Source organism: Hibiscus syriacus, unplaced genomic scaffold (genome assembly GCF_006381635.1).
Source record: "Hibiscus syriacus cultivar Baekdansim isolate YM2019G1 unplaced genomic scaffold, ASM638163v2 tig00110450_pilon, whole genome shotgun sequence".
NCBI lineage: Eukaryota > Viridiplantae > Streptophyta > Magnoliopsida > Malvales > Malvaceae > Hibiscus > Hibiscus syriacus.
In genome coordinates, this window is record NW_024062743.1 from 8,083,084 (window position 1) to 8,098,735 (window position 15,652).

Below are 15,652 nucleotides of genomic sequence, written 5' to 3' on the forward strand. Positions count from 1 at the left end.
AAACGAATTGCGGAATCAGAATCAGGACGTCGAAAAACATAAAGTATGACTTTTCGAAAATTCAGATTCTTGGTCAAAGTCAAAGTCAACTACTTTGACCGTCGATTTGGAGTCCTTCAGGTTCGAATTTGACGAAACGGACAGCGGAAACGGATTTGGCACGTCGAAAACTATCAGGATAGGTATACTCGGAAAAGATTAACGGTCGTTTAATGCTCGGTCAAACCCATTTTAAGTTTTGGTCAAAGAAAGTCAACGGTCAACGGTCAACGGTCGGGTCGGGTCAACGGTCGGGTCGGGTCAGTCGGTCGGGTCAGACCGGTCAAACCGATTCGAACCGGTCAAACCGGTCAGAACCGGTTGAAAACCGGTTAAACCGGTTTCCAGCAGCCACTCGCCCTACGGCGGCACGTGTGGCGCGTGAGGCGTCCTTCGGGGCCCTAAAAATCCCGGAAAAATTTCTAAAAATTATTTTGAGCGATTTCGAGATACTTACAATGATCGGTTCAAATTTTTGAACGGCGGAGAGCTCGATTTCAAATCGGCCGAATCTTTGATTGCACCACCTCCTCACGCGCCACCATCTACGGCGGATAAGGTTGACACTGGTGAACTCGAAACGACACAAGGAACACGATGGTGCAGGAGGTGTGGTAAACTGAGCAACGATCGGCGGTGAATTTGAGATTTTCTCGGCGATAGAGCTAAAAAAAATATCGATGCTTTGACTTGAAATTCCCGACGTTTAGCAGCGTTTCGCTTCAATTAATTTAAGGGGATTGTTCCTGACTCGATAACGAACACGATGGTGGTTTCAATTTGATGATCGGATGTCGAACGACATCGGAATCGGACTTGAAAGTCGAGGTGCGGGAGGAGTGAAAATTTAAGAAAAGCTTTTGTGTTTTCTGATTGAAATCAGAAAACACGTTAGTTATAACCAAACCTGCCGACACTTTTAGGGGAAATTCAGGGCTTGGTCCCTGAATTTCCTTTACTTTGAAAATGGCATACAAGTTCTCATAAATTATACTTTAGTCACTTAATTTCACCCATTTTCACAATTTACCTCCAATTTCAATTAATATTATTTTGTAAATAGTCGGGTTGTTACAATTCTCCCCCTCTACAAGAAATTTCGTCCTCGAAATTTACCTTATGAGAATAGTTGAGGAAACTGAGCCTCCATTGACTCCAATGTCTCCCAAGTAGCTTCTGAGGGGCCTCGATTACTCCACTGAACTTTGACCATTGGAATTCGCCTATTTCGAAGAACTCGTTCATCTCTTTCTAAGATCTGAATGGGCTCCTCTTCATATGACAAATCAGTTCTCAGCTCTACTTCTTCAACCTGAATAATGTGACCTGGATCTGGACGGTATCTCCTCAACATTGATACATGAAAGACATCATGAATACGACTTAGCTCAGAAGGCAACTCAAGCTGAAATGCAACAGGTCCTACCCTCTTCAAGATACGAAATGGTCCAATAAATCTTGGACTCAATTTACCCTTACGCCTGAATCTCAATACTTTCTTCCAGGGTGAAACTTTCAAAAAGACATGATCTCCCACTTCAAACTGTATATCCTTCCTTCTTTGATCTGCATAAGATTTCTGCCTATCAAATGCCTCTTTCAGACGGTCACGGATTAATCTGACTGTGTCCTCTGTCTCTCGCACTAACTCAGGTCCCAACGTTTTCCTATCACGCAACTCAGTCCAACAGATCGGAGTGCGACATTTACGCCCATAGAGTGCTTCATAGGGTGCCATACGAATGCTGGTCTGATAACTGTTATTGTAAGCAAATTCAGCCAACGGCAAAAAGTTCTCCCAACTACCATGAAAATCGATTACGCAACCCCGCAACATATCCTCCAGAATCTGAATTACTCTCTCAGATTGACCATCAGTTTGTGGATGAAAGGATGTACTATAATCCAATCTTGTTCCCAAAGCCGTATGTAACGCCTTCCAAAATCTCGAAGTAAATCTCGGATCTCGGTCAGAAATAATAGACAATGGAACACCATGCAATCTGACAATCTCTGAAATATACAATCTTGCCAGCTTATCCAAAGTATAATTTACTCGCACAGGAATGAAGTGAGCTGACTTTGTAAGTCTGTCAACAATCACCCAAACTGAATCTTTTTTCGAAGGAGTCATAGGCAAGCCAGTAACAAAATCCATAGTAATACGCTCCCATTTCCATTCAGGAATCTTGATAGGCTGTAACAAACTTGATGGATGTTGATGTTCTGCCTTAACTTACTGACAAGTCAAACACCTAGCCACAAAGTCAGATATGTCTTTCTTCATACCAATCCAATAATACCTCTCTCTCAAATTCCGGTACATCTTATCTCCTCCGGGGTGCATAGCATATGGACTACTATGAGCCTCAGTAAGGATAGTCTTCCTCAACTCAGCATCATCAGGCACACAATATCTACCTTTAAAGCATAAAACTTCATCCTGATCAATTGTGTAATCTGAGTTTGTCCCCTGCTCTACTTGCTCAAAGATGGAAAGCAAGGAGCTATCAAGGGGCTGTTTAGCTTTGATCTCATCAACCAAGGTCGGCTTAACTTGCAATTCTGCTAACAAAGTGCCATCGTCATATAAATTCATCTTGGCCATTAAAGACCTCAACTCCGATACCGTCTTTCGACTCAAAGCATCTGCTACAATGTTAGCTTTACCAGGGTGGTAATCAATCACGCAATCATAATCCTTTAGAAGCTCTAACCAGCGACGCTGTCTCAAATTAAGTTCCTTCTGGGTCAGAAGATACTTTAAGCTCTTATGATCTGTGAAAATGTAACACTTCTCTCCATAAAGATAGTGTCTCCAAATCTTCAAGGCAAAAATTACTACTGCCAACTCTAAATCGTGAGTAGGATAGTTACTCTCATACGGCCGCAGCTGACGGGATGCATAAACCACCACCTTACTTTCCTGCATTAAAACACAACCAAGTCCTGAATGTGAAGCATCACTATACACTGTAAAATCCTTCCCGAACTCTGGTTGAATCAACACCGGTGCTTGAGTCAAAATCGCCTTTAATTTCTCAAAGCTCTTCTGTTGTGCCTCGCCCCAGTCAAACAGCACATTCTTCCTTAACAACTTTGTCAAAGGAGAAGCAATGATCGAGAAGCCCTCAACAAAACGTCGATAATAACCAGCCAAGCCCAAGAAACTGTGGATTTTAGATACGTTCTTAGGTCGTTTCTAATTCATAATAGCCTCTATCTTGCTGGGATCAACCTGAACACCTCGCGCAGAAATAATATGCCCCAGAAATGACACTTCTTGAAGCCAAAACTCACACTTGCTTAGTTTGGCATATAGACGATGCTCTCTCAAAGTCCGCAGAACGATCTTCAAATGCTCGTCATGCTCTGCCTCAGTACGAGAATATATCAGAATATCGTCAATAAAGACCACCACAAATTGATCCAAATATGGTCGGAACGCAGGAGCGTTCGTCAAACCAAAAGGCATCACTAAAAATTCATAATGACCATATCTAGTGCGAATGGCCGTTTTTGCAACATCAGATCCTTTAACTTTCAATTGATAATACCCCGAACGAAGATCAATCTTAGAGAATACAGTAGCTCCTCGCAATTGATCAAATAAGTCATCAATCCTGGGTAATGGGTATTTATTCTTGACCGTCATCTTTTTCAATTTCCGATAGTCAATACATAATCTTAGCGACCCATCCTTCTTTTTCACGAATAGAACTGGAGCTCCCCATGGTGAAGTACTATGTCGGATAAATCCTCGATCGAATAATTATTGCAATTGGACTTTCAACTCCTTAAGTTCCTTTGGAGCCATACGATAAGGTGCCATAGAAATAGGTGAATATCCCGGATAAGTCTCAATCTCGAACTCTACCTCTCTATTAGGAGGTAACCCAGGAAACTCCTCCGGAAAAACATCAGGAAACTCGCTAACTGTACGAATCTCCTCGATCGTGGACAATGCACCTTTGGTGTTCAAAATACAAGCAATAAAGGTCTCATATCCCTTCCGGATCATATGATCAATTTCCATCGCTGAAACTATATTGGAGAGATAACCACGCCGTTCACCAATTAACACAACAGTCCGACCATCTGAAGTCTTCAGAGTAGCCCGCTTGTATTCGCAATCCAGCCTTACCTTGTGTTTATTCAACCAATCCATTCCAAGAATTAGATCGAACTCCCCTAAAGGAAGTTCCATAAGATCAGCGAGAAAAATTTCTCCCTGAACCTCGAGAGGACAACGCCGAAATACTTTATTCACTAATACCGCTTGTCCTACTGGACTTGTAACTGTAACAGTATTTTCAGTGTTCTCGATTGGAATCTGAAGGTTTCGAGATACTGAGCTCGATACATAGGAGTGAGTGGAGCCATTGTCCAATAATGCAAAGTATGGGGTAGAATAAATAGTAAATGTACCTGCAATAACCTCAGGCTCATCTCTGTCATCACGACGTCTAGTTGCATAAACCAAAGCTGGCTGTCTAGCCTCAGAAGCTGTTGGCCCTCTATTTTGTTGAGGTCGGGCTCTACTGTCTGTCCTAGACGCTGATCCTCGAGACTTTCCTTGACTACGATCTCTAATTGGGGTTTGTACTGTAGTCTGCAAACGCACAGGAGTTTGGGTAGTGGTCTGCTCAAATGAAACTAGCTGAGGACAATCCCTCTGATAATGACCACTAGATCCACACTGATAGCAAAGACCCATCTTCTTACGACACTCTCCTGAGTGTTGTTTACCACAATACTCACAAAGGGGCCCATTATAATACGACGAGTAACCGCCTCGACTGCCAACTAACGGTGAGGATGCTGTAGGCCTGAAACGTGTATTGCTTCTCTGAGGGGCTGAAGTACGAGTCCTCTTCCCGGACTGTGCTGATGACTCCATCGGGCCTGAAAATTTTTTAGATCGTTCCTGATCAACACGCTCTCTACCAGAAGCTAAAACCTCCACCTCTTCAGCATCTTTGGCTCTGCCTACCAGCACATCAAATATTTCATCCTGATGGGTTACAACTTGCCTACGCAGCTCGTATGTGAGTCCAAGGGAAAATTTACGACATCGATCTCTCTCAGTAGGTACCATACTGAATCCATACTTCAGCAACTTCAAGAAGTCGATCTCATACTCAGAAACAGTCATGTCTCCCTGAACCAAGTCTTGAAACTGTTGTCGTCTCTGAGCTAAGTAGCGCTCTCCCAGAAAACGACTCCGAAAGCGATCCTTAAAGAAATTCCAGGTCAAACGATCGGTAGGAACACTACTGATCACTGACTCCCACCAAGTGTAGGCATTACCATCTAACATTGCTACAACACCCAGATATCTCTTAGTTGAGTCCAAACCCAACTGATCCATGCGTCTCTCTGTATCCTGGAGCCAATCCTCAGCTTCAGTAGGAGCTCCACCAATCAGTCCCCCAAAATTTCTAACTCCATTGGCAATCAACGTCTGTGAAATAAGAACCTCAGATACAACACCAGTAGCTCTAACTGCTCCCTGTATTAACTGCAGAAACTGTCTACTAAAATTCTCATCCAATGTAACTCCAGTAGACTCTAACTCAATATCGGTAGCTCATATGATCGGTGTAGTCATGCCAATACCATCGGTAGGTGGCATATTCGTTGGGGTCGTAGGAGCAGGATCACCTATCGGAGGTGGGGGATCTACTCGTATCTCATCAATCGGATCTGCAAATCTAGCCACTCGACCTCGTCCACGACTAGTTCGACGACCACGTCTAGCACTCATTTTGGTCTATCTCGAGATTACTACATAAGATAAACTTAAGGTTAGATAAGCACTTGGAGTCTCGAACATAGTTAAAATCTTAATACAAGGCCTTAGTAACTCGTTTTGTAAAATATTTCAAAACTGTATTTTCAATGTGGACTCATACACAGTCCGATGGTTAAAAACCAAAAGCTCTGATACCAATAAATGTAACCCTCTAGACCCGGCCTATGCGTTTCGACTAAGTCTAGTGGATCACATTATGATTATTAAAGACATTTTCCGAAATCGTTATTCTATCAATATAAAATCACATTATAAATAACAAGAAATTATAAACAAATTATACTATCAAAATCCAACTCGTAAATATAGTACTAATAAATAATAATTTAATTTAAAACATGTCTTCAAATTCAAAATCATAATAAACCGAGCAGTAATAGCAAAAGAGTCATCATTATAAAATCCGATATTTAAAATAAGGTCCATGTCACCAAAATAAAGTCAACTTGCAAGATAAAAACATTACAATCTGATTTACTTCAAGAGATATGTTGATCCTCCAAGTGCTCGAACCAAGGTATCTAACCAACAGTATCTGAAAGGGGAAAACATTTTCAAAAGGTGAGCTAGGCTCAGTGTGTCCCAACATTTCCATAAAATGTCAATAGGTACAAATCATAGTCCAGTAATCTCACAAATTCGTAAAAGAGTTTAACTTTTGAAAATCATAGTTTAAACCCTTTTCTGGTACACCATCAGTAGTTCCCAAAATTATTTTCCATATAGCTTACTTTATGCACATAGCAAAAAGAAAGCCGACTTAAGGATAGGCTCTGAAGCTTGTATCCTTAAGCCCAAGTCAATAAGTCCATATAGCTTACCCAAAGCACACAGCAAAGGAAAACCGACCTAATGAAACATCTTGGGGCCCTCAAGAGTCACATTAGGCCCATTTAGCTTGATCAGAGCTATTCCATCGTAATTCAATTCCAAAATTCAATTGCACCGTGACATAAATTCCATAAATCCAAAAACATGGTAATCATATACTATTTCAAAACAAAAATTAGATAGCAGCCATATTCCATAAATTGTCACATTAAATTGGTGCATCCATAAAACAATAACCAATGAATTCGGTGTACCACATATTAAAACCAATAAAACAGTTCAGTAATAAGTAGGGAACACACCTCGACAATAGGTTCAAATAGCAAATCTACTGATTGCTGGTTTCACCACGCTCTGCTACAGTTTTCGAACGCGTGAATAATGGCACACGTGGTTTAACTGATCTAGAAGAGCTGGGTCGAGTTGTCGAACGATCCGGAGAGTCTCTTGTATCTTCAAACAATAATAATCTATCAGTCCCAAATCCTATTTAATTGTTCAAAACTAGACTTCTTAAGTATATAAGCATTTTTCGGGTTTGACTATCCATTTGGGGTATTTCGAGTCTGAATTTGGCCAAACGAATTGCGGAATCGGAATCAGGACGTCGAAAAACATAAAGTATGACTTTTCGAAAATTCAGATTCTTGGTCAAAGTCAAAGTCAACTACTTTGACCGTCGATTTGGAGTCCTTCGGGTTCGAATTTGACAAAACGGACAGCGTAAACGGATTTGGCACGTCGAAAACTATCAGGATAGGTATACTCGGAAAAGATTAACGGTCGTTTAATGCTCGGTCAAAGCCATTTTAAGTTTTGGTCAAAGAAAGTCAACGGTCAACGGTCGGGTCGGGTCGGGTCAACGGCCGGGTCGGGTCGGTCGGTCGGTCGGGTCAGACCGGTCAAACCAGTTCGAACCGGTCAAACCGGTCAGAACCGGTTAAACCGGTTTCCAGCAGCCACTCGCCCTGCGGCGGCGCGTGTGGCGCGTGAGGCGTCCTCCGGGGCCCTAAAAATCCTGAAAAAATTTCTAAAAATTATTTTGAGCGATTTCGAGATACTTACAACGATCGGTTCAAATTTTTGAACGGCGGAGAGCTCGATTTCAAATCGGTTGAATCTTTGACTGCACTACCTCCTCACGCGCCGCCGTCTACGGCGGACAAGGTTGACACCGGTGAACTCGAAACGACACAAGGAACACGATGGTGCAGGAGGTGTCGTAAACTGAGCAACGATCGGCGGTGAATTTGAGATTTTCTCGGCGATAGAGCTAAAAAAAACGTCGATGCTTTGACTTGAAATTTCCAACGTTTAGCAGCGTTTCGCTTCAATTAATTTAAGGGGATTGTTCCTGACTCAATAACGAACACGATGGTGGTTTCAATTTGACGATCGGATGTCGAACGGCGTCGGAATCGGACTTGAAAGTCGAGGTGCGGGAGGAGTGAAAATTTAAGAAAAACTTTTGTGTTTTCTGATTGAAATCAGAAAACACGTTAGTTATAACCAAACCTGCCGACACTTTTAGAGGAAATTCAGGGCTCCCTGAATTTCCTTTACTTTGAAAATGGCATACAAGTTTTCATAAATTATACTTTAGTCACTTAATTTCACCCATTTTCACAATTTACCTCCAATTTCAATTAATATTATTTTGTAAATAGTCGGGTTGTTACCATTCATATAATTATCCTCAGCAAATAACTATATATCAGTTTTTGTAAAATCCAAATAACTATATATCGGTCTGGACTAACATCATATTAGACTAGATCCACATTGGATTAAGATTTTAAATCTGTTAAAAACAATAAATTCATCTCTGACATTTAAAATATATTTTCCTTAATCCTAAATAAATGTAGAACTGTGAATTGTAGACTTTAATATATTAAGATTTGATGTGTCTCAAAGTAATAAGTTCATGGATGATATGTTAAGTAACTCATAGGTGATAAAGATGGATTGTAGATATGAAAGTATACATAAAATTAAGAGTTAATGGCATCCTCTCAATGACATCTTATTTTTTGTGAAAATGAAATATAGCCTGTGAAGGATAAATTATTTAAATATTACTTTGCGTAATAACAGATTTCTTCATACAATTTACAATGAAAGATAAAACTTTTTTTTGGTATAACTACGATATCAGATCTATTAATCAACTAATTCGAATCGAGTACTGCAGAAACAAAAACGACTCTCCCAACTTAGTTTGCTCCATTCACAATCGTCAGGATTTAAACCTCTAATCTTGTTTAAAGAATCCAATGTCTCATCCCACTAGACCAATTGGTTGTTGGTATTTTAATTTTTTTGATAAAGAGATAAAAATAATTAAATCATATAAATAAATTTAACTTAAATGGATCACGCAAATCTTAAGAGGTTAATATATTCATAACAAGATCTTCGATAAAACTTGCAAGATAAGAATATATGATCAGCAACTAGATTGGTAGAATAAAAAAGATGGCTATACCCATCAGAATAGCATATCGGGGACGACAAGTGTTGAGGTCAAATACAAACAATACTGATAAGTGTTGAGGATTCCATTAATGGGGACTGAATTTTCAGAACTTACTTAAGAGGAGATGGATCAGATGCATTCAGCTCTGCATACATGTTTGAAATTGCTTTTGCAAAATACTCCTTTGCTTGAGGTCTCTTTATCTGCCAACAAAAGTTTACAAGAGATGAGGATGCCTCATGTTAACATTAATCCATGTGTATGAAATTGCTTTTGCTTGCCTTGAATGTAGGAGTCAGTAGACCATTCTCCATTGTAAATGGTTCGAGTACCAACGTCACCGATTTCGCAAATTCAAAGCCTCTCAACTGTTCGACAACGGAGAAATCCAAGACTCAAGGGTTAATGAAGAAGGAAATGGAGACAAATTGTAGTAAACAAAGTGTTAATGGACGAGTATTTTGCCTGAGCTTCTCTTCCGACAGCATCCATCTCAGCCTGGACAGCCGCCCTTGCTCTTGGGTCATTGCACAACTCTTCTAAATCTTTGTACTGCACTTTTTCATCGGCTTATAACAATTAGCAGGCAGTGATAATGGGAAAAGGGAATGTGAGGTTTTAGTGAAGAAGAACATGGCACTATCAATTATCAACTCGAGCACAAGCTTAGATTAATTAGTTCATGCTGCTATTTTTATGTGATGGTCTCAAATCCTTGCATCTATAAGCATCTAACCTATGATCATTTTAGTAACAACCACTTCTATAAAAGCATAATAACAAAAAATCTTTCACGTTTCATTAAATAGTCATTTTAATTCCTTTTTTCTAAAGTATTTTGGCCCCTAACATTTTATTTTGAGGCAAAAAAAAAACCCTTCCGTGGATGAAAATCATTAGTCAACAAACAATCAACACTCTAAAATAAGAGCCTTTTTCCCTACAATGAAGCGTCAGGGGTCAAAATGCTCCAAAAGAAATAAGGACTAAAGGGACTATTGAGTCAAACGTTAGGAGCATTTTTACCTTGAAATGAAATGTTGAGCCATAAATATTCAAAAAAAAGGATTAAAATGACTATTTTACCAAATATTAGGGGCATTTTTTAACATTATGACTTTTGTAAAATGTATAGTCACCTTTTATTGTTGGGTCATGTCATACCCTTGGCTCTAAATTTTAGTAAAATTAAGTGAAATATAGAGAGAGATGACCTGAATGCCTTGAGATGAAGCCCATGCTTTCAGAGCATCAGGGTCCACCGAGACAACTGCTACCAATGAAGAATTCAAGCTGTCGCCTACAAAGCAAAATAAGTGTCAGCAGCAGGAGAGAATAAACAAAATTACAAACATCATTATCTTACCGTATATAAAACACTGGGCTACAAATTTGCATTTAGAGTATACATTTTCAATCTTTTCTGGTGCTATGTACTCTCCCTGAGCCAGCTTAAAAATGTTCTTCTTCCTGTACCCACACACACATTTTCGATCTTTTAGTACCTGATTTTCTATTCACAAGATTAGAGACCAAAATCTTATTTAAAAGATATCGAATTTCTTATCATTGGTAACGACCACATGATTTTAGATCTTACCGATCAATAATCTTTAAACGACCTCCGGTGAACCATAGCCCTATATCTCCTGTATGAAGCCATCCATCTTGATCAATTACTTCTCTCCTGTCAAAACTTAACACATTTTAGGACACATTCGATATACGGCTTACAATGGTTTCGATTTTCACAAGAACAAGAAAAGAAAGCAATGGAATACGGAGCCATATGTGTGAAGCCTACGTTTGCATTTCATCTTTGTAATATCCTTGGAAAACAATTGGACCCCTAACACAGATTTCTCCTCGAGGATAAGGCTGATCATCTGATGTGTAGTTCATTTCGGGGACGTCCACAAGCTTTATTTCTGAAATAAAAAAGTTAGAACTACAAGAATAGTCCAAGCTTCGTTGTTAGTTAGTCTTGTAAATTACAAGTGTAACAACTCACCACAAGCGGGGTTAGGAGAACCAACATGGCCAGAAAGAATGTCGCCCTCTTCCATGACGCTTATGACACATGATGTCTCCGTCATTCCATACCCTTCGATCACATGACCACCGAAGCATCTGCAGATTCACGATGATTTAAGTGATGGCCGTTAAACGATGTTACGGTCGTTGTTTTACGATCCGTCGAAACAAACAGAAAGCTTACATCTTCAAGAAGTCCATGACATCGGAAGATAAGGGTGAAGCACCGGAAACCATGAAACGAACACGTCCTCCAAGTCGGGCCCTTATTTTGTTGAACACCAATCTGTCCCATATAGGAGAAGGACTCTTTCCTGGATAGGAGTTTATATGCATAATTATTTACGTATCAATGCATTGAAATGGTATTAAGGGAGTATTTTCATTTAGTAATAATTGAACGATGTAACTAAGTGTTTACCATTCATTATTGCTTGCTTCTTAGAGTTGTAGGCTGCATTAAAAAGTCTCTCCCTGATAGAACCCGATTCCTTGACAGCGTTCAGAATACTGCACAAAGGAAGAGTCCGATACCATGATAAAATAACTATTACACATTATCATATTTAACCATTCCTCTTCTATTTATATCACTTGGTTTTATTTTTTAAAAATGTATTGATATTTATTTTATATTAAAATTATCCATCTAACATACAAAGTCCTTTTTCATATATATTCTCGCAGCTTAACTTCTAATGTATTGATCTGACGTAGTACCCTGCATAAATTCTGTTATACAGTCTAGGGACACTGCAGAATACAGTGGGCCGTAGAGCAGCCATGTCATCCATTAATTTCATGGTATCCTGCATTCCAACACCATGTCATTCAATTTCTCAGTAAAGTTGCACATTATGTAATAATATAAAAATAATTAAACTATAACATCAAACATAAAAATATATTAAGAATAAGTTACAATGTCGAAATTAGCCCCTAATATTTATTAAAATGATCATTTTGATCTCTATTTTTTTTGGAACATTTCAGCCCCTAACGTCTCATTTTAGGATAATAAGACCTAATTTTTGACTAAATGATCAATGTGGCCCTTTTTATTTTTTGGATCATTTTGGCCCTCAACATTTCATTTTAGAGTAACAAGGCTCATATTTTGGAGCGTTAACCGTTTGTTAACTAATGGTTTCCATCCACATAGGTCCGAAAATAAAATGTTGGGGCCAAAATGCTCCAGAAAAAAGGGTAGGGATAAAAGTGACTATCTAGTCAAATGTTAGGGACTTTTTTGACATTATACCTAAAAAATAAATAACACTATTAAAATTTATAGAAAATAAAAATATTTTAAACAGAAACACCAACATAGCATTTTAGCATTATAGCAGAGTAGGAAGCCCGAGAGTTTAGTGTCTGACATACATACCCCCTGGTAGAATCCAACTGCGACCCCAAAATGAGCCAAATTGATCAGAGTAAACCGCTCAAAAATGTGTGCCAAAGGGAGATACGATATGTAACTGAAGAAGAAACCATATACAAATATTTCAGGCCAACTGAATGAATGTGTAAAACATCATTTGAAACCAATACAACGTACACGTCTGAGGTGTTGAATTTTACTGAAATGGTGAATCCAGCTGCACTTGCAATCAAGTTCCCATGTGTCAACACAACTCCCTTGCCAAAAGGTTATGAATCGTATTAGCAGGTGAATGAAACAAACTCCTCTTTTAGTTAATATCGTCGCCTCTTAGATCGAACGGTAAGCCCTTTAAGTAAAGCTTCATGGTTACCTAGATAAGATCTGTTGAAATTCACAGGGGAAAGCTAATAATACCTTTGGTGTTCCAGTTGTACCACTAGTGTAGCAAATGGTAGCTATGTCGTCTGGTTTCGGTTGGCAAAATGGCCGAAGGTTACTATGGCCCTAGTCGAACCATTCCAATGGAAAACAATTATACCACACAGTATTAAGCAATGGCTGAAGTTCTTTTTCTGCATATTTATAGGGCTTTTAGGATCTTATTTCATTACCTGACTTAATAATTGTGAATATGTGACAACCTGAATGCTAGTTGATGATGGCAATGAAGGCACTTCATTTTCCATTCCTCCAACTACCTGCAGATTAAAGAAGCGGATTATTTTACTCCAGAGAAAATGGCAGATCAGTATCTACTTTTGTTGGACCCATGAGGTCCGAACGTCCTCCGGCACATTGAAGACCATATGAGACTTCGATCATTAAAACGAGGTCAACCCCCTGATTAGGAGGTGAGAAGTGCCTCCGAACAATCAAGTGAAGAGATGGAAAAACTAAGAAAGTTAATTTTGGCATGTTTTATACCACAATCAAACGAAGGGATGGAATCTCGGACAAGATGCTCAACAACTGCAAATTCCAAGGGGGAAAATGAATTAATATTAAGACAGTATAAAAGTTATTCACAAAGAATCAGTTTGTCAAAATGGAAACCGGAACATAATTCCCTATATATATATATATATATATGCACCATTGAAAGCCTAAACTCACAGAATTCAAAGTTTGAGGCATGCAAAATACAGCTTTTAGATCTGCATGATTAATGATGTACTTGACAGAATCCGGACCTGCAGTAAAACATAATTTTCAAAATAGCACCTTAGCTATAAGCCGAGTAGGACGAGCATTCAATCGAAAAGGAGAGCATTCGGGGTAGTGGCAAACCTAGAGTGTCATATAAAGGAACTGATATAAGGGAATATGCAGCACAGGCATGATCAACAATGAGCCACTCTGGTCTATTGATGAAATATAATCCAACGCAAGAGCCCTGTCATTATAAAAGCAAGACTCGAGAGTGTTAGAGCCGGATAAAGGTACTTTAAGAAAAGTGAGGAGACGGATCGAAAAAGCCACGCAAGTACGTTCACCAGGCAAGAAACTTATTGCAGACCACGCAGCATCAAGTAATAACAAATATATAATTACTACTGAGTATGTTCACCAGGCAAGAAACTTATTGCCGACCATGCAGCATCAAGTAATAACAAATATATAATTACTACTGAAGTGCTTCTCCACCTTTAGTATCCCATGATGTATTAGGCCGCATCCAATAGCTGTCCGAGCTGTAGCAGCTTCTTTGTATGTCATCCACTTGTAACTTGATGAATAGAACATAAAAATTGATAGCAAATGAATGAACTTTGGCAATGAACTGTGACCTTGATTTTTTCAATAAGAAACTTACTCTCCAACAGTTCCATCAACTCGAGTTCTTGTTCCGAGATATCTGTAATCTCCATAGGACTCAACGGCATGTCTGAATAAAATAAAAAATACCAATAATTGAAGTAACCATCCAAAGTACTTCCAAATGAAAAAAGATGATAAAGCATTGATACATTGGACAAAAACCAGATGCTTACACAAAATTTTCATGCAATGTACCGATGTCGGGATGATCGGGAAACTGATTTACGAGCTTCAACGGTGAGCGAGCAGATCTATCATAAGGCATAAAAGTAAGGAAGGGACAATGCAGAGACAAAATATACCAAGGATAGTAGCAGATCAGTGTTACCTGTATACATTCCATTTTCCTGTTTGCAGTTTCTCTGGCAACACAACACTGTATTTCTGTTCTGCTCAAACATAAGTTTTCAATATCAACATATGTTAGTTAAACACATATAAAATATCAACTATATACAATATAATTGACAGACAATTAAAGCCAACAGAAAATGCTTGATGGATTTATGCTTCTTATGCATAATTCCCATTTTCTACAGCATAATAAGAAACATTTTCAATCAAAACCGAAAACCCAGATAAAAAAATATATATATATTTATAGTACCATAAAAAGGTATCATTTTTTCATGGAAGGATATTAACCCAAAAAACCTTGAAAACAAAACAGAGTAACCAGTCCAAGCCTATACACCTTTGTTCTTCTCAATCACATATACATGTATAAACGTACCGCAGACGAACTCGGCTGCGGTTGGGCAAGAACGGAGGTCGTAATGAGAAACGGCGGAGCTGACGGCGGAAACAAGGTGCCCTTGTATGGTATTAAGTCGACGTTGAGCTTTGGTGGAATCCATTGACATGATCATTTTCCGTTCGAGTTATGGGAGGGTTGGAAGATAATGATGACAAAGTAGGAGCTCGTTATGCTTTTGGATAAGGACATATACGTTGCGTGTTCGGCTTTTCATCTCAGAAAGAAAGGATGAATGAACAAAAACTTAAAAAAGTAGATAAATGATCGTTCTCAAATGGACAAAGCGACAATTCTTGCTATAGTGTTTCTGTGTATTCTTTTTCTTTCCTTTTGGGTAAAATACAGATTTAGTATCCCCACTTTCACTTATGTTCCATTTTGGTCACTCCGTTATTTATTGTTTCAAAATCATATCTACTATTACGTTTTAGTTTCCTTTTCGTCACCAATTATTAAAAAAGTAACAATGATATTAATATGTCGTCATAAGGT

The 15,652-nt window shown here is 38.9% G+C and overlaps 1 protein-coding gene across 3 annotated transcripts; it reads right to left on the reverse strand.

Moving 5' to 3' along the window:
• Window positions 1-9,152: 9,152 nt before the first annotated feature.
• Window positions 9,153-15,306, reverse strand: LOC120126229 (long chain acyl-CoA synthetase 6, peroxisomal-like). Of its 3 annotated transcripts, none has more exons than XM_039144476.1 (23): window positions 15,137-15,306; window positions 14,732-14,792; window positions 14,577-14,654; window positions 14,399-14,470; window positions 14,230-14,311; window positions 13,873-13,978; window positions 13,699-13,775; window positions 13,510-13,554; window positions 13,197-13,283; window positions 13,000-13,089; window positions 12,760-12,839; window positions 12,586-12,679; window positions 11,919-12,007; window positions 11,620-11,708; window positions 11,383-11,512; window positions 11,176-11,294; window positions 10,969-11,092; window positions 10,765-10,851; window positions 10,531-10,634; window positions 10,379-10,464; window positions 9,630-9,716; window positions 9,446-9,532; window positions 9,153-9,367 (listed from the first exon to the last, which is right to left on the reverse strand). In XM_039144476.1, the coding sequence occupies exons 1-23, from the start codon at window positions 15,270-15,272 to the stop codon at window positions 9,275-9,277; spliced, it is 2,103 nt and encodes a 700-aa protein (XP_039000407.1). In that variant the 5' UTR covers window positions 15,273-15,306; the 3' UTR covers window positions 9,153-9,274. The 3 variants fall into 3 exon arrangements, 2 of the variants coding, with proteins under 2 accessions (XP_039000407.1, XP_039000406.1); XM_039144475.1 differs by having other exon boundaries at window positions 14,732-14,795; window positions 15,140-15,305; XR_005516436.1 differs by lacking the exon at window positions 9,153-9,367 and having other exon boundaries at window positions 9,630-9,721; window positions 14,732-14,795; window positions 15,140-15,305.
• Window positions 15,307-15,652: the final 346 nt, after the last annotated feature.